This window comes from Myotis davidii, unplaced genomic scaffold (genome assembly GCF_000327345.1).
Source record: "Myotis davidii unplaced genomic scaffold, ASM32734v1 scaffold441, whole genome shotgun sequence".
In the NCBI taxonomy this organism is placed as follows: domain Eukaryota; kingdom Metazoa; phylum Chordata; class Mammalia; order Chiroptera; family Vespertilionidae; genus Myotis; species Myotis davidii.
In genome coordinates, this window is record NW_006291818.1 from 264,620 (window position 1) to 283,479 (window position 18,860).

Consider the following 18,860-nt stretch of genomic DNA (forward strand, 5'->3'; position numbering starts at 1 on the left):
AGGCTGCCTCCTGCACTCTCCACACAGGGGATTGAGCCCGCAGCCCGGGCATGTGCCCTTGATCGCAATCGAACCAGGGACCCTCTCAGTCCGCAGGCCGACACTCTATCCACTGAGCCAAACTGGCTAGGGCTGATACCATTTTGGAGGAACCCCTTCCTAAGTTTTATGAAATTGTTCCGTTAGGGCTTCTAGTTCTACAGCAACAGCCAAAGAAGTGTAGATTTTATTGTAAATCCAGTTAATTAGTTGCTAGATCAATGAGGAGGGAAAAGTGTCTCTGATTCGTCTAAGCAATGTACTCACTGGGTACTCTGCCAGAAGTAAAGCAGTGTCTTATTTAAAGACTGTTAGGATTGGAATTATAGTTCTTTTTTTTTTTTTAACTGTATTGTTGAGAGTATTACAGATGTCCCTCTCCTCCCCCCACTCCCCCTTCCACCAGGTTCCCGCCCCACCCCAGGTCCAATAGGAATGTAGGAAATAGGATGGAGAGGATTATAATAGGGGCATAAATAAATAGCACAAAGGCCCATAAAACCCCTGGAAAACACAAGATTTACATCATATTAAAATGGAGTTAATTCAACAAATGTAATGCATGGTCCTTGATGAGAGCCTGGTTTGAACAAATCGACCATAAAACTACATGGGGAGAAATGGGAAATCTGAATATGGACTGGGTATTAGATTATATTAAAATTATAGTTAATTTTGTTAGATGAAACAATGGTACTGTGATTTATTTGAATGGAAATGTTGTTTAAATATGTATATTGAAATATAAGCAAAAAGATGAAAATAGTATCATGTAAAAATTGTTTAAAAAGATGAGTATAATAGGCACACATTGAATTAGTCTTGTTATTTTTCTGTAAGTTTGCAATTTTTCATCAAAACAAAACTCAAAAAACAGTGTTCCTAGGAGACATATGTAATACTCTCTGTAATACTTTAAGCAATAAAACAAAATTTAAAAAAACAAAAAACAAACAAACAAACAAAGAAACAGTGTTACTATTTCAGCTTGGCTGTCAATATAGTAAACAATGGCCACCAGGAGAGCTGTTCCCACTTATCCCTCTATATAAATAAGATCACCTTAATGAAGAATAGTATTTTATTTGTTCTATACAACATTTATAAATTTGGACAATATCAGCATGTTCATAATACCATCATGTCCCCGAATTTCTTTGCTCTTCTACTCTTTGTTGCACCCACTTACAAAGTCCCAAATCTAGAATAACAAACTAGCCACCTTCTCCATGAATGTACCCTGACAGATACTCCTGCAAAAAAATTACACAAGTAATAATTACCACTCCCAACAATGTCTGGTGATTCTTCTCAATTTCCCTCGTTACAGCTTTCTCCCACATGCTGCAAAGACTACTTCAAACTCTCCTTCTATGAAACCAAACCGTCCCACTCAGTCTCAGTAAATGATCTTGCCTTCCACATAACAAACAAAAGCATTCACAGTAACTTCCTCTACTTCCTGCCCTCAAATCTGTAAATCTCCCTGTAGCTATACTCACAGTCTATTTTTTCTCTCCTTTACAATGAAGAGGACTTTTTTTTTTTAAATTGATTTCAGAGAGGAAGGGAAAGGGAGATATAGATAGAAACATCAATGATGAGAGAGAATCACTGATCGGCTGCCTCCTGCATGCCCCACACTGGGGATTGAGCCCGAAACCTGAGCGCGTGCCCTTGACTGGAATCGAACTCAGGACCCTCCAGTGTGCAGGCTGACGCTCTATCTACTGAGTCAAACCAGCTAGGGGTGAAGAGGTCTTTTTTAAAACAAGGGTCAATCTCCTTCACCTGTGAACATTCCTATCCTTTTGCACTCTCTTAGGAGCCTCCCAACATCAAATACCCCTCTCCTAAATCCTTATCCTTTCTCTATTGAGTCCGTCTATATTTAAACATGATTAAGTCTCTCATTTTAAAAAATAAAAAACATCCCCTGGATTCCAATACAGCTATGAGCCATTATGTCTCTGCCCGCTCCCGAACTGTTTCAAAGAGGTGCTTAATCTGTTTCTAGTTTCTGACATCCCAAGCATTTATTAACCAATTCAAATTGAGTTTTTCCTGCTGCCACCATTCTCTAAGATACCAATGAAATCCATATCGTTAATGGACTCTTCTCCAGTATTCTCTCACCACCATTTAATAACTGAGATCTCCATTCTTCTTGATACACTATCTCCCTTTTGGCTTACATGATGCTATATTCTTTAGATTTTCCTTTTATTTTTTTCTTTCTCAGTCTCCTTTGCTAGTTCATACTCCTCTAGCTATTCTTAAATGTTGGCACTCCTCAAATCTGTCCAAGGCCCTCTCTTTTAGTCTTATGCCATATTTTTCTTGTAAATCTCCTCCTATGCCAAAATTACTATTTGTACACAAAAATTATTCCAGTCTTGAACCATTTTCTGAACATTTCCACTTGAAGTAATGCCTCAGATGCCTCTGAAGTATCAATTAAATAGCTAATCCAGTGATGGCGAACCTTTTGAGCTCAGCGTGTCAGCATTTTGAAAAACCCTAACTTAACTCTGGTGCCATGTCACATATAGAAATATTTTGATATTGCAACCATAGTAAAACAAAGATTTATATTTTTGATATTTATTTTATATATTTAAATGCCATTTAACAAAGAAAAATCAACCAAAAAAATGAGTTCGCGTGTCACCTCTGACACACGTGTCATAGGTTTGCCATCACTGAGCTAATCCATTCTATCCTAAAAAAGTATTTAATAATTACCTTCATAATTTAATGGTTAAGGAATATTATGCTAAATTTTTTTATTTTGAAGTAGATAAGACATTTCTAAATCAAGTTCCTTTAATTTCAATTAACAAACAGTTATTTCTATATCATACCTTGTATTTGGTCATGGTGCTAAAATGATTATTCCGAAAGAAGACACAAAGTTCCCCTTCCTGAACCGTTGAAGTTAGTTCACATAATCCATGGTATGTCAGTTGAGTGGCTGTGTTATTTAGAAACTGTTCAGCTACAAAGCCTATGGAACCAATGCACAATATTAGATGGAAGAATAATTTCAAAATTAAAAAAGTTTTTCTATTTACATTGTGTTAAAGTATGAAGAAAGGCCAGTCAGAATAAAACTTATACAATAACATGATGGCCCCAAATTGGAGATTCTACCTTTTTATTTTAGAAGATGTGTCTATAGACATCCCCATCCTAAAGAGAACAGTCACATGAAATTCTTTTTATTAATTAATGTATTTATATATACTTTACCTACTTCAAAAAAGGATTTCAGGCAGCTTGCAACAAAACACATAGATACAGTAAAACTAAAACCCACTAAAACAAAAAGGCAGGAGTTAGTAATTTAAAAAGTGCATAGGACGGCCTGGCCAGTGTGGCTCAGTGGGTGAGCACTGTCCTATGAACCAGGAGGTCACGATTCGATTCCCGGTCAGGGCACATGCCCGGGTTGCAGGCTCGATCCCCAGTGTGAGGCGTGCAGGAGGGAGCCAATCAATGACTTTCTTTTATCATTGATGTTTCTATCCCTCTCTCTGAAATCAATAAAAAAAAATTTTTTTAAAAAGCGCATAGGAGTAAAATATGTATGTCAACAGCTCCTTCCCCAATAATAGGTTTTTCAAAATTAAAAGTAGTCTTTTCTTAAAAAAATATATTTTATTGATTTTTTACAGAGAGGAAGGGAGAGGGATAGAGAGTTAGAAACATCAATGAGAGAGAAACATCGATCAGCTGCCTCCTGCACACTCCCCACTGGGGATGTGTCCGCAACCAAGGTATAAGCCCTTGACTGGAATCGTACCTGGGACCCTTGAGTCCGCAGGCCGATGCTCTATCCACTGAGCCAAACCAGTCAGGGCTAAAAGTAGTCTTAACAAACTGAGTTGCTTAAGATTTTAATAAAGGTCCCAGATAATTTGAAATTCACAAACTGCTCAATTCTTGCCTTAAAACTAAAAGTAGGCATAAAAATGAAAAGAAAACAGTGGATAACTGATGCCATTTTATCCTAATCTCCTCCAACATATGCCACTCTATATCTATCTATCTATCTATCTATCTATCTATCTATCTATCTATCTACCTACCTATCTATCTATCTATCCGTTCATCCATCCATCCATCCATCCATCCATCTATATCAAGTTCAGAAATAGAAGTGATCTCTTTTGTTTTCAAAACATAATGAAATACACAAAAGTTTTCTGCGATTTAATTTAAAAGCCATGTATAGTTGATCCTTGCTAATGGCCAAATTTGCCTACTAGCTAAAATTTATTAACTCCAAAATCAATATTTGCTGTGCACTTTCAGGGTCATTCCTGGATATGTGCAAAGCTGCAAAAAATTGAGTCACACAAAAAAATATAAAAAGTAAGAAATTGAGTCACCAAACATGCACATTCCCCACTGAGATCAAACAAGGCAACACTAGGCCTTGTTTCAGCTCTCACACTGTGAACAAGTGTCCTTTTCACAGTCTATGGAGTGCCACATTCTTCACATTTTTGTGCTTTTGGTGGAGTGATTTTTACTGTGTAAAATGGTCCCCAAGCGTGATGCTGGAGTGTTAGCTGGTGCTCCTAAGTGCACAAAGTCTGTGATGTGCCTATGGAGAATACACAAACTTTTATAGCTTTGTCCAGGTGAGTTATAGTGCTGTTTGCCATGCATTTAATGTTACTGAATCAACCATATAGTATATTGAATAAGATGTCTCTGAACAGAAATGCCCATAAAACAAGGTTATATATTTATCAGTTGATGAAAAGCTTGTGACTAAAGGCTCACAGGAACCTAATCTTGTGTTTCCCGTAGGAGCACTGGTTTAGTATTCACTAATTCAGTGTTCATAGCAACTTTATAGAACAGTGATTTTCAACTGGTGTGCTCAAGAATTTTTAAAACATGCAATACCTGCCCTGGCCAGTGTGCTCAGCAGTTAGAGTGTCGGCCTGTGCAAGAGTCGCTGGCTTGATTGCCAGTCAAGGGCATGTACCTGGGTTGCACCTGGTCGGGGCACATGCTGGAGGCATGTGTGTCTCTCTCACATCGATGTTTCTCTTTCTCTCTCTCTCCCCTCCTTCCTCCCTCCCTTCCACTCTCTTTGAAAAAAAAAAAAAGAAAAAGGGCAAGGGAAAAAATATCCTCAGGTGAGGATAAACAAAAGCAAAACAAAAACATGCAACACCTGACTATTTAATCAGGGGCACTGATCTCTTTTCCCTTAAATTGTCCAGTAAAAAAATGATAACAGCTAACACAATAGCCATCCAGTATGAATTAAAATTATATCAGATTGGCAAAAAATATATTTTTGGCATGCCACAGAATTTTAGCAATTAGTTTTTATGTGCCATGAGATGAAAAAGATTGAAATTCGCTGTTACAGAACGTAACTACTGGGAATAATGAAAATCAACTGTATATATATTTTAAAAGCGTGTATTTCTCTTCTTCTGATCTTTCTCTTCTTCCTTTTGTTCCCTTTCTGAAGAAGAAAAGTCTCAGAAACAATAGGGGGGAAGAGAGTGCTCTAAAACAGCGGTCACCAACCTTTCGGATCTCACGGACCACCAGTGGTACTCGGACCAGTGGTTGGCGACCGCTGCTCTAAATAAAGTTTCGTAAGTGAGCAGAGAGGTGCAAATACAGGGTGTTAATAAACTGACACCTCAACAAGAAATTGAAAATAAACTTGGAAGGGCCAAGTTTATTCTCTCTTATTATCTCATCCCTCTCCCTTATTATCAAGCCACACCAAGTCAAGCTGCAAAGTGGTTGTAAAATGTTATCCATATATCACACTATTCCAAAGAATTGTGTAAGGCAGGCGGGGAAATGCAAAATTGTTATATAGAAGGCCACAGCCAAAGGAAATCTATAGCACATTTGCAACTTCTGAGGTTTATACATTTAGAAATAGGCACCTCCCTCAATTACTATTATTACTTTGCTAAGTACTAAATTACTGAGTAGAATGGGTGTGTTATATACTAAAGCACTTAATGTTATATAGCATTTTAAAAGTAAGTAGATGCCTGTGCTGAGAGGCACCACTGCTGCGTTACCAAACCCTTCCCTTCAGAAAGATGTTTCTAAATGGGCTTCCACAACTCACTCACCCAATATGCATCTACAAATCCTTCACGAAGACACAAACATTCAATGGAAATACAGCACATTCTCTCTGAAAAATTCAACACTAGGAAGGTCTTTCTTGACTTCTTTCTATAGAACAGGACAGAGGCTCAGAGAGAACGACTTTCTCAAGGACAAACTTACTTATGGGAAAGACTGAAACGCAGGAGAATTGTTGGTATTAAGTTTAAACATTTAGTGCTTATGTCCTGGCTGGTGTGGCTCAGTTAATTGGGCATCGTCCCATGCACCAAAAGTACACATACCCGGTTGCAGGTTTGATCCCAGTCAGGGTGCATGTGGAGGCAACCAATCGGTATTTCTCTCTCACATCAATGGTTCTCTCTCTCTCTCCTTTTCTCTTTCAAAATAAGACAAATACAAATACAAATACGAATAATAATAATAAATAATTTAGTGCTTATTATTATAAATGCAAACTGAATTGTATTTCTTCCCAAACCATAAAGCAGGGTAATTTGGACATACAGAGAGCAATGTTTCCTAATTCTTCTACCAACTCTTAAACAGTGACACTCCTGTGATTTTAGTGGAATATTAAAAAACCTAATCTAGTTTCAACTTTTCATAACTAATTAAACAAATTTTGGCAAACAATTCTAAGCATTACATAGCAGTTTATTTATCTGCATTGCTTCAAATGACAAATAGTTTATTTGCAATATTTAGATTAAATTTCAATTTTGTTATTAATGATAATAAAGTAGGGTGAAAATTAATCTAATGGTAACAATAAGATAATATCACTGAAAATAAATTTAAATTAGAAATTATTTTCCTGAGAGGGGTCGGGAAGGGTTGCCATGGTGCGTGCCTGGGCCGCTGGCCATGTGACTAGGCCTTCCAGGGTGGGTGCTCCTATTTGCAGTGACTCCAAAGCAGCCTCACTTTGTTGGTCTGAAGATAACCCTGGGAGCTGAGGAAGTTGCTTAGAAGTTCCGCTGGGGATGCTCTGGGGAAGACTGGCTGCCAAGGCAGCTCCAATGCAAAGGTCGCCATGGATCAGAACAATAGCCACCCTACACTCAAGTCCTGGCCTCTCCTGAGGGCATGACTCATGGAATCCCTAGCTTTAGCCCAATGATGCCGTATGGCACAGGGCTGACTCCACAGCCCATTCAGAACACCAACAGTCTGTCCGTTCTGGAGGAGCAGCAAGGGCAGCAGCGAAGGCCCAGCAGGTGAATCAGGAGCCTCAGGACAGACCTTTAGCTCTTCCACTCACAGACTCTAACGACTGCAGCCATGCCGGGCACCACGAACCTGTACCCTTTACCCCTAACCCCACCACACAGCCCTCTGAGAGCTCGGAGATCATGCCACAGCTGCAAAATACTGTATCCACAGTGAATCTTGGTTGTAAACTTGACCTAAAGACCATTGCACTTCGTCCCTGAAATACTGCATATAATTCCAAGTGGTATGCTACTGTGATCATGAGAATAAAGGAGCCCCGGACCACAGCCCTGATCTTCAATTCTGGGAAGATGGAGGGCACCCATGCCAGGAATGAAAACCGGTCCAGACTAGCAGGAAGAAAGTATGCCAGAGTTGTACAGAGTTGGGTTTCCCAGCCAAGTTTTTGGGCTTCAAGATACAGAACATGGTGTGGAGTTGCAATGTGAAGTTCTCCACAAGGTTAGAAGGCTGCAAGTTGACCCACCAACAGTTCAGTAGTTATGAGCCAGAGTTATTTCCTGGTTTAATCTACAGGATGATCAAACCCGGAATTGTTCTCCTTATTTTGTTTTGGGAAAAGTTGTATTAACAGTTGCTAAAGTCAGAGCAGAAGTTTATGAAGACTTTGAAAACATCTACTCTATCCTCAAGGACTTCAGGAAGACAATGTAATGGCTGTTTTGCCCTCCCACCCTCTAGTTTTAAAAACTCATCAATTTTGGTACATTTAAGTGGTGGTGTTGAGGGTAGCCTGGGTCTGTGTGGATTGCAGCCTGCACATGCGCCTGTCTTACTGTAATGGCTGCACTCTGCTGACAGTCTACTTTGATTTTAGATTTAGATTTTAAACTCTTACTGCTGTTGAAAAATTGGTTTAAGAAACAAAACTTTGGTGTTAAAGCCACCTCTACAATTGACTGGACTTTTAATTTTGTTTGCTTTCATTCCCCATAAACCACAGGTTTTATATTTCTACCAGAAAAGTAAAAATGTTTTTTAAACTGTTGGTTTTCTAATTTGTAAATCCAGAATTTGTATTTGTGCCAGACACATTCCTCCTTCTCAGGACTGCAGGAAAGAACAGATGCATTAATGAACACGAGCGGCTGTAAATATTTCTCTTCTCAGTACTCTGTATAATAAATGCTGTTTATAAAAGTGTTAGATTGATGTTATAAATGATGACTTGTAAGATTTATGTGATCATACTGTTTTTAAATAAGCCAAGTTTTCTTTTACCTTACCTCTTTTTGTTCCTTTTTGCCTAATTTTAGTATCCCTCTTTTTAACTTCACATCCTTTAAGGCACTCAGTACTTTCATCTTCTCTAATAGCTCTTTAGTAATAAAGGAAAATAATTTGATAAACTAATTTAGTATTGAATTTCTGAAACTAAGAGATATTTTCAAACACTAATGTCAGAAAAATAATTTTTGTGTGGGTTCAGGCATTATATCTAAAATATAATCACCTTTTGGATATTTTATTAATTCAAAAGGAAAATTACAGTTGTAGGCTAAATAGAAAAGAGAGCAAACTACTACTTCAGTTGAAAACTATACCCAAGAAAATATGAAGAAAATGATGGAGGGAAGCTAACTGCTACATTATAAGTAAAAATGTCCATTGTGACCTCTTCTTTTATATATGACTAGAGGCCCAATGCATGAAATTCATGTAAGAATAGGTCTTCCTTCCCCCAGCTGCTGGCACCAGCTTCCCTCTGGCACCCAGAACCCAGGCTTCCCTCGCAGCCCTGGCTTCGTCCAGAAGGTAGTGTGGAAGGAAGTCTGGAGTAATTAGCTTATTACACTTTTATTACAGACTAGAGGCCTGGTGCATGAAAATTTGTGCACTGGGGGTGCGGGGTGCAGGGAAGAGGTCCCTCAGCCCGGCCTGTCCCCTCTCACAGTCTGGGAGTCCTCAGGGGATGTCCTACTGATGGCTTAGGCCTGCTCCATGGGAGTGGGCCTAAGCTGCAATCTGGCCTCCCTCTGTGGGAGGTGACCGGGCTGATCAGGGGAAGGCACTGTCCCGTTCACCCTGCTGCTGCTGCTGCTGCCGCCGACCGTGGCAGCTGTGAAGTCTGAGCCCGGGCCTCCCAGCTGCCCAGGCTCACGGCTGCCTGAGCCCACAGGAGATGTTTCTCCTCGCAGCTAACTGAGCCCATGACTGCCTGAGCCCACGGCTGTCGTGAGCCCCGGGCCTTGCAGCCACTGTGGCTTTGTCTGGATGGACTTTTGCCTAATTAGCATAAACTCTTATTAGTATTGATTTCTCAGTGCCTTATACAAGTAACAATTGGAGTTAAACAATTATTTCAAGTAGACTACACACTTGTTGTTTCTTATAAAAGAAAAACTAGTTTAGTTTTTTAATTATAGTGAATTCTATATATAATTATTCCTTGATACGGGAATCTGATATGCACAATTTCATCACTACAAAATGTATATGCCAATAAATTTAATCAATTCTGGTATATATTACCCAAAAATTCTATACCATTAAAAAAGATAATTCCTTCCTTGTTTTTAACAAGATGTTCTTCTCAAGTTATCAATACAATATAAGTTAGCTATTGGTTTTCATTATCCTGGGAAATCAATGTCAGAGAATTAATAATAATAATAATAATAATAGCAACATCAGGTTGAGAAAAAGGAGAAGTGAAAAAGGTACTAGAGCTTTTGTTGTTGTTGTACATTTGTTGTGTATAGAGCTTGAGTAAGTTCTAGTGAGAGAAAATATTTGTTTTTTTTAAAATGTTTTAATGTAATTTATCAATCTGTTTTCTTCTTTTAAAAATATTTTTTATTGATTTATTTTTTTTTTACAGAGAGGAAGGGAGAGGGACAGAGAGTTAGAAACATTGATGAGAGAGAAACATCAGTCAACTGCCTCCTGCACATTCCCAACTGGGGATGTGCCCGCAACCAAGGTACATGCCCTTGACCGGAATCGAACCTGGGACCCTTCAGTCCATAGGCCAATGCTCTATCCACTGAGCCAAACTGGTTAGGGCTATCGATCTGTCTTCTGTTTCTTTCCTTCTTTTTTTTTAAAATCCTCACCCGAGGGTATTTTTCCATTGAATTTTAGAGAGAGTGGAAGAGAGAGGGAAAGACAGAGAGAAATAGAGATGTGAGAGAAACACATCGATTAGTTGCCTCCTGCACAGGCCTGGGCCGGGGAGGAACCTGCAACTGAGGAATGTGCCCTTGACCAGAATTGAACCCGGGACCTTTCAGTCCCCAGGCCAATGCTCTACCCACTGAACCAAACCAGCTAGAGCTAGAGAAAATATTTTTAACAAATATTTTATTGCTTCTCTCCCCCCTAAAATTTAAACTTTGCTGCCTTAGGTTGTAGTGAAATAGCTGTCATACAGAACAATGACTAATATCCTTGTATATTTATTTATGTGTTTAAGGCAAGTAGAAGACTAAGATAAGCCTCAATTAAAATACTGTGTGTTTTCTTGCTACTTGCCTCTTGCTAAACTCGGATAATGGAGTAATAAAATTAGTTGGGTGCTGATTGATCAATATAGTATGGGATTCATGTACATGTCTTCTTTTATATGTTCTCATATACTCTTGTAGTAACTTAGTTTTTATTTTTTTAAAAAATGATAATAGTAATATATATTATAATAATATATAATGTATACCACATGTAAAAGAATTGTGTGTCTAAAAAAAATGAAGCTCACTCCCTACTTATGATTTTTCTTCCTTTTATTTATCCTACAAACAGAGAATAGCAACCTCAGTATTTGAACATATTTATGAAAAAGGGAAGTGGGTGGTGGGGAAGGTATATCCAAATGCTATGGCTCCTGACAGCATTCTTCTCCTTCCCTTCACTGACTGAAACACAGCTGAAAAATATGAAATTGCTTCTATGGCGATGAATTTAGCAATTTTAATTAGTTAAGGATTAGGTTAAGTGAATGATCAAAGGTATACTTTAAAAATGGAGCTTTAGCCGAGACCGGTTTGGCTCAGTGGATGGAGCGTCGGCCTGGAGACTGAGGGGTCCCAGGTTCGATTCCGGTCGGGGGCGTGTGCCTGGGTTGCGGGCACATCCCCAGTGGGAGATGTGCAGGAGGCGGCTGATCGATGTCTCTCTCTCATCGATGTTTCTGACTCTCTATCTCTCTCCCTTCCTCTCTGTAAAAAATCAATAAAATATATTTTTTAAAAAAAATGGAGCTTTAGCCCTAGCTGATTTGGCTCAGTGGATAGAGCACCGGCCTGTGGAATAAAAGGTCCTGGGTTCGATTCCAATTAAGGGCACATGCCTGGGTTTCAGGCGCGATTCCCAGTGCAGGGCATGTAGGAGGCAGCCGATTAATGGTTCTCTCTCATCATGGATGCTTCTATCTCTCTCTCTCGCTCTCCCTCTCCCTTCCTCTCTGAAATCAATAAAAAATATATTTTAAAAAAAAGAATGGAGCTTTACTATACTATGTTATACTGAAACATAAGGCATAGCCCTACTAAAATGAACACTGAGTACCATGATACTCTTCTCAGTCAACTGAAGTGTCCAGAATGAATTATCAAGTTCACGTAGTACTCCCAAATAATAATAATTTTTTTAAAAAAGCAATTATCAGTTACCCCTGATAATTTACCGTATCAAAGCTAACAAGAGAGCCCTAGTTGGTTTGGCTCAGTGGATAGAGCATCGGCTTGCAGACCAAAGGGTCCCGGGTTTGATTCCAGTCACGTGCATGTATCTTAGTTGCAGGATCCTCCGTGGCCCGGGCAGGAACCGACCAATCGATGTGTTTCGCTCACATCGATATTTCTCTCTTGTCTTTTCCTCTCTCTAAGAAATCAATGGAAAAATATCCTCCGGTGAGGATTAAAAAAAGCTAACAAGAGATTCTAAAGTCCTTTATTAAAATCCAGGCCTCATTGTACAAGTCAAGTGAAAAGGTTTCTAGGAAAAACCTTTCACTGGCACCTTTATGAAAAAGTACTTAATTCCTATAAAAGCGGCAACACTTCTGTTTTAAGACATTAGAAAGATCTTAAATTATCAGACAATTTATTTTGCCAAGAATAAGTCAGGTAATAGCAGCACTCACCCACCTTCACTAACCAGCTCACTATTGTCTGACTGCTTACAAGAGATGATCTTCTCCACTAGTTGGTTGTAGCTGCAGTTACCAACAGCTTTTACAATGTCATCAATCTAGAAAACAAATGACTGTCTTACTAATCATGATAAGATTAAAAACAATAACAAAGAAACCAATATCACTCTTTAGGGTTTTATTCTAATACAATACTAAAGATACAAATATTATTTATGAAAAAATCAACACTAAAATTAACACCCAACTGTTTTGTTTATAGCTATATTATAAAAAATATTTTTAAAAAAAGAAAAATAGTGCTCATTTGTATGTCAATTATGCAAAAAATAATTAAATGGGTTTATTACATGCAACTTTATTTCCTAAGGTTGTAAATATGCATTTAAGTGATTAAAATAAAATATAAACCATTTAAGGAGGAAAAATAAGAAAAGCTCAGTTTTTTTCTTTTCTGAAATACAAATATTTTGCATTTAAAGCAGGGCAAATATAAAGATGCGAATTTATGAGATTAAAGTTTTCCCATTTTATTTATTACTAGGGGGCGCGGGGGGTGTGTGTGTCCCTCAGCCTGGCCGGCGCCCTCTCGCAGTCCAAGAGCCCTCAGGGGATGTCCAACTGACAGCTTAGGCCCGCTGGCAGTCAGACATCCTTAGCGCTGCTGTGGAGGCAGGAGAGATTCCTGCCACCGCCAGCTGTGAGCCCAGTTTCTGGCTGAGCAGCGCTCGCCCTGTGTGAGTGCACTGATCACCAGAGGGCAGCTCCTATATTGAGCATCTGCTCCCTTGTTGTCAGTGCACGTCATAGCAACCAGTCATTCCGCTATTCGGTTGATTTGCATATTAGCTTCTTATTATATAGAATTTACTTCCTAGCCAAGTATAGTGAAAATGAGTAGACATAACTAACTTTATTTTTCTGAAGAAAAGTTAATGTATATTAATCAGGGACAGTTTTTGCCTAATGATTCTTTTTTTTTTTAAAAAAAATATATTTTTATTGATTTTTTACAGAGAGAAAGGGAGAGAGAGAGTTAGAAACATCGATGAGAGAGAAACATCGACCAGCTGCCTCCTGCACATCTCCTACTGGGGATGTGCCCGCAACCCAGGTACGTGCCCTTGACCGGAATCGAACCCGGGACCTTTCAGTCCGCAGGCCGACGCTCTATCCACTGAGCCAAACCGGTTTTGGCTAATGATTCTTATTTAATATTTGTCTTTGGAGGTTCACTAGAAAAGTGATTTTAAGTTATAGGAATATAAAATTGGGCATCTCTACTCTCTCTCCATTATACTTTGTTTTGATTATTGAAGAAAAAATAGATTTCTGCTGTCTCAACAACTTATTTTGTTTGCCCTCCCATCCCTAAAATATCTTTATAAATGATTTACATGTACTACTGTATTAATATAATATATCCATAATAAAACAAGTACAAATTAATGCAATGATATAAAAAATAAGAGGGCTGATATTTTCTTTCAACATCCAAATGATCTTCTTGAATACTTACTCTTTGAACATAAGTCTTAACATATATCTGCACAAGAAATACTCTGGACAGTAGTTCCCAAACTGGGAAGCTTATTAAAAAGATTTAGGCCCTTGCCGAAACCGGTTTGGCTCAGTGGATAGAGCGTCAGCCTGCGGACTGAAAGGTCCCAGGTTCGATTCCGGTCAAGGGCATGTACCTGGGTTGCGGGCACATCCCCAGTGGGAGTTGTGAGGGAGGCAGCTGATCGATGTTTCTCTCTCATTGATGTTTCTGACTATCTCTCTCTCCCTTCCTCTCTGTAAAAAATCAATAAAATATATTAAAAAAAAAAAAAAGATTTAGGCCCTGGCCAGTGTGGCTCAGTTGGTTGAAGTGTCATCTGTGCACTGGAAGGTTACAGATTTGATTCCGGTGAAGGCACATACCTAGGTTGTGGTTTGATCCCAGGTCGGGGCTCATGCGAGAGGCAACCAGTTGATGTATCTCTCTCACCTGGACGTTTCTTTCTCTCCTCCACCCCATCCTCCCTCTCTAAAATTAAGTTTTAAAAAAGATTTAAAAGAATTCCAGGCTCAAGTTGCTTCTCAATTATCTAAGTTTTATTCCACTGCTGAATAGCAAAATTGAAGAACAACTGCTCTGCTCTAAGCTATAATTTATTTCTTTTTGCCTGGTGCACGAATTTGTGCACCAGTGGGATCCCTAGGCCTGGCCTGTGCAATCAGGCCAAAACTGGCTCTCTGACATCCCCTGAGGGGTCCCGGATTGCGAGAGGGCACAAGCCACAGGTCGAGGGACCCCACCGGTGCACAATCAGGGCCAGGGAGGGATGAGGGAGGTTGGCCAGCCAGGGAAGGACCAGGGGAGGGCTCCAGGGCATGTCCAGCCCATCTCGCTCAGTCTCAATCGGCTGGACCCCAGCAGCAAGCTATCTACCCAGCAGCAAGCTAATCTACCAGAGCTTTTGCCCCCTGGTGGTCAGTGCACGTCATAGCCACTGGTCGACCAGTAGAGTGTCTATCCCCTGGTGGTCAGTGCATGTCATAGTGACTGGTCAACCGGCCTACTGTCTGCCCCCTGGTGGTCAGTGCACATCATAGCAAGTGAGCAGCCTTAGCATATCATTAGCATATTACGCTTTGATTGATTGAACGGACGACCGGACACTTAGCATATTAGGCTTTCATTATATAGGATTCCTGCAAAATTCTACCATGTTTTGTAAAAGCCTCTTAACCATGCAAGTGGAACTGATGGTTGGTTGAGAAGGCCAGTAAATTGAAAAAGTCAAAGCAGTGAATTATGGAAAATGTTACATACAAATCTAAAACATTTCATATCAACTAAAAGCACATAAATGTATTTACTTGTCAATCTTTTGATGCAGAATAAAATAAGGTTTTTCTTTGAAAGAAGATCTTTTGGTTATGAGTCTATGTAAACCACACAAAAGAGTATGACTTCCAGCTTTGATACATTTAAAATGAAAACTTAAACCCTTAAGAAGCAAATGGAGGGCACCGTTCTTTTAGATTTTCATTCTTTTTCTTTTTTTAAACACACACACACATACGTGTGTGTGTATACATACATATATATATGCATATACATATCTATATACATACATATATATATTATTGATTTAAGAGAGGAAGAAGGGAGAGGGAAAAAGAGATAGAAACATCAATGATGAGAGAGAATATCAGTTGCCTCCTGCACGCCCCACACTGGGGATCGAGTCCACCACCCGGGCATGTGCCCTTAACTGGAATCGAACCTGGGACCCTTCAGTCTGCAGGCCGACACTCTATCAACTGAGCCAAACCAGCTAGAGCTTCAGTCTTTTTCTTAACACTTACACTGTTTAGAGCATTTCTTTAGTGAGGCAACTTCGTTGTCTTTCCAAAGAACCTGAATTTTCAACCCTAAGGAATCCACTAAAATACAACTAGAATAACAAATACCAGATCAATGTGCAAAAATCAATTTTACTTCTATATACTAACAATGAACAATACAAAATTTCAAGTTTTCATAGGCTGAGTCTCTGTATTAATATTTTATTCAATTAATTCATTTGGGTGCCTTTTATACACTACTATATACTAGGTGCTGTTAGAGCAATTGCAGATGCAGCAGAGAACAAAACAAATGTTCTATGCTTTCATAAAGTTTATATTCTGGAACAAACACAAACAATAAACCATGTAATCAAATACATAATATGCTAGGTAGTTGTATGCAACTGTTCTTTTTCATTGTTCTATAATATTTCATCTTTTGACAGCTACCTAAGTTGTTTTCAGTTGGGACTACAACAAATAATACTGTTATGAATATTCTTGTACACTTATCTTGTTCCACATATCAAGAATTTCTCTAGGATATGCATTGTCAAATTTCTGAATATTAGGATATCCTTATCCTCACCTTTACTAGATAACTTCAAACTGCTTTCCAAGGTACACAGCCAATTCACATTCTCTTCAGAAAAGCAGGAAATGAATGCAATGCACATCTTCTCCAACATTTAGTATTGTCAGACTATTAGATGTTAGCCATCCTGATGTGTGCAGAGTGGTATCTCATTTTGTTTTTAATTTGCATTTCCCGGATGGCTAGTTCATATGTTCACTGGCCACTTGCATATCCATTCTTGTGAAGTGCCTATTCAAATCATTTGCTCCTTTTTTTACTGGATGGCCTACCTTTTAAAAAAGTACCTGTAGGAGCACTTGATACTTTCTGGATATTCATCCTAATGTAAGTTGTGATCATCTTCTACTCTGTGGCTTACATTTACATTCTCTTTGGAATTTCTTCAGACAAATACAAATTCTCAATTTTAATGTAGTCATGTTCCACCTATGTTCTTCATAGTTAATACATTTGTGTCTTGTTTTAGAACCGTTTCTTATCATTAAGGTTAAAAACATATTCTCAAAGTTATATAATTTTATTTTTTACAGTTAAAAGATAAGTGCACATGGAATAGAATTTTATCGTGTTACTTGGGGGAAACAACTTCATTTTTTTCTAATTGGCTATCTAATTAGAAATTTGAATTGGCTATCTAACTGGCTATTTTTTTTCTGGTTTGCATAATTTCTTTATTTAAATTCTTATGCAAGTCTTAACTTGGATTAGAATGGCTAACTATTTATATATCTAACTGTCTTAGCACCTTTTATTGAAAGGACTACCTTTCCCCCATTACCTTACAGTGCCCTAATTCTGTCTATATAGTCACACAGTCTTTCTTAACTACAATCGTTAAAATATTTTGTATCTGGAAGAGCAAGTCCTCCCTACTTATTCTGCTTCAAGAATATCTTGGCTTTGCCCTAGCTGGTGAGGCTCAGTTGTTTGAGCATCGTCCATGCACCAAATGGTTGCTGGTTCAAATCTCTCTCGGGGCATAAGACCAGTTGTAGGCTTGATCCTTAGTAGGGGTGTGCAGGAGGCAGTTGATCAATGTTTCTCTCTCACATTGATGTTTCTCTATCTTTCTATCCCCCTTCCTTCTCTCTCTAATATCAATAAAAACATACTTTTTTATTTTTTAAAAGAATATCTTGGCTTCTATTCCTAGATCTTTTTATTTCCATATAAATTGTAGAATCAACTTTTCACATTCTAAAACTACTCCCACAATCTGCTGGGATTTTGTTTGGGATTGTATTAAAACTATAATTTACTTTAAAAGGCGAAAGATTTATGCGATCTGAAGAGAAACCAGAGTGTAAAAAACTAATTTACTTTAAAGAGAAATGGCATCTATATAAATTCAGTCTTGAAGTCTAAATTTTCATGTGTGTAAAAAGAATGTATAGTCAGGTTCATAAAAAACAAGTAAAGCCTAGCTGGTATGGCCCTAATTGAGTTGGCCCCTAACTCCCTGAAAGGACACTCAGAAGTCTTGGGCTTGGGCAGGTTTACCAGTCTGGAGGACTGCTTTCTTAACCTCTCAATTTGGCTCATTCCAGGTAAAAACAAAAATAAGTATCAGCCCTAGCCGGTTTGGCTCAATGGATAGAGCATCAGCCTGCGGACTGAAAGGTCCCAGTTTCGATTCCGATCAAGGGCACATGCCCACGTTGAAGGCTCAATCCCCAGTGGGGGGCATGCAGGAGGCAGCCGATCAATGATTTTCTCATCATTGATGTTTCTATCTCTCCCTCTCTCTTCCTCTCTGATTAAAAAAAATAATAAAAAATTTTTAAAAACTCCCTTAAAAAAAAGTACCAAAAAATATAATCTAAATTAATTTGCCAAAGTAATAGCATTTTACTAAATTTGTGTTTATATAATTTAAAATTTTCTACTTACCTGAGGGTCCACTAACCACCCATGGTATAAAGGAATATCAAGAAGATCAAATACTATGCATTCTGGTGTATATTCAAACACTCGAACACCAGTGAATTTTACATTTACATCCAAGCCTGTCTGTAGTTTGTGCAAGACTGCCATAGCATCACTCATATTCTGAAAACAGAAAAGGAAAGGGTAACAATAAGAAAAAGGAAACAGCAATAAAGAAGATATTTACATGCAAGACATTTCCTCTAATTTTCCATTTTTTATTTTTTTTAAGTATGTACTATGTGCCGGACACCAATCTGAGTTCTAAATATATAATAATACCAGAGGCCTGATTTTGTGCACTCGGGGAGGGGGGGCGGTCCCTCAGCCTGGCCTGTGCCCATTTGCAGTCCAGGACCCCTTGGGGGATGTCCACCTGTCAACTTAGGCCCACTCCCCGTGGGATCGGGCCTAAGCTTGCAGTCAGACATCCTTCTGGCAGCCAGGGAGCCCTCAGGGGATGTCCGACTGAAGGCTTAGGCCCCAAGGGAGCTGTGATGA

General features: G+C 38.8%; 1 protein-coding gene and 1 pseudogene across 2 annotated transcripts in view; one reads left to right on the top strand and one right to left on the bottom strand.

Annotated features, from left to right (window-relative positions):
• The window catches only part of FAM63B (family with sequence similarity 63 member B), a 60,697-nt gene that overhangs the window by 11,569 nt on the left and 30,268 nt on the right, over positions 1-18,860 (bottom strand). For both annotated transcript variants that reach the window (XM_015564960.1, XM_006765224.2), the window contains 3 exons: positions 18,324-18,482; positions 12,489-12,591; positions 2,904-3,046 (listed from right to left, as the gene is read on the bottom strand). In XM_015564960.1, coding sequence (XP_015420446.1) covers positions 2,904-3,046; positions 12,489-12,591; positions 18,324-18,482 — 405 coding nt within the window. The remainder of the gene's footprint in view (positions 1-2,903; positions 3,047-12,488; positions 12,592-18,323; positions 18,483-18,860) is intronic.
• On the top strand, positions 6,845-8,066 carry LOC102758189 (annotated as a pseudogene).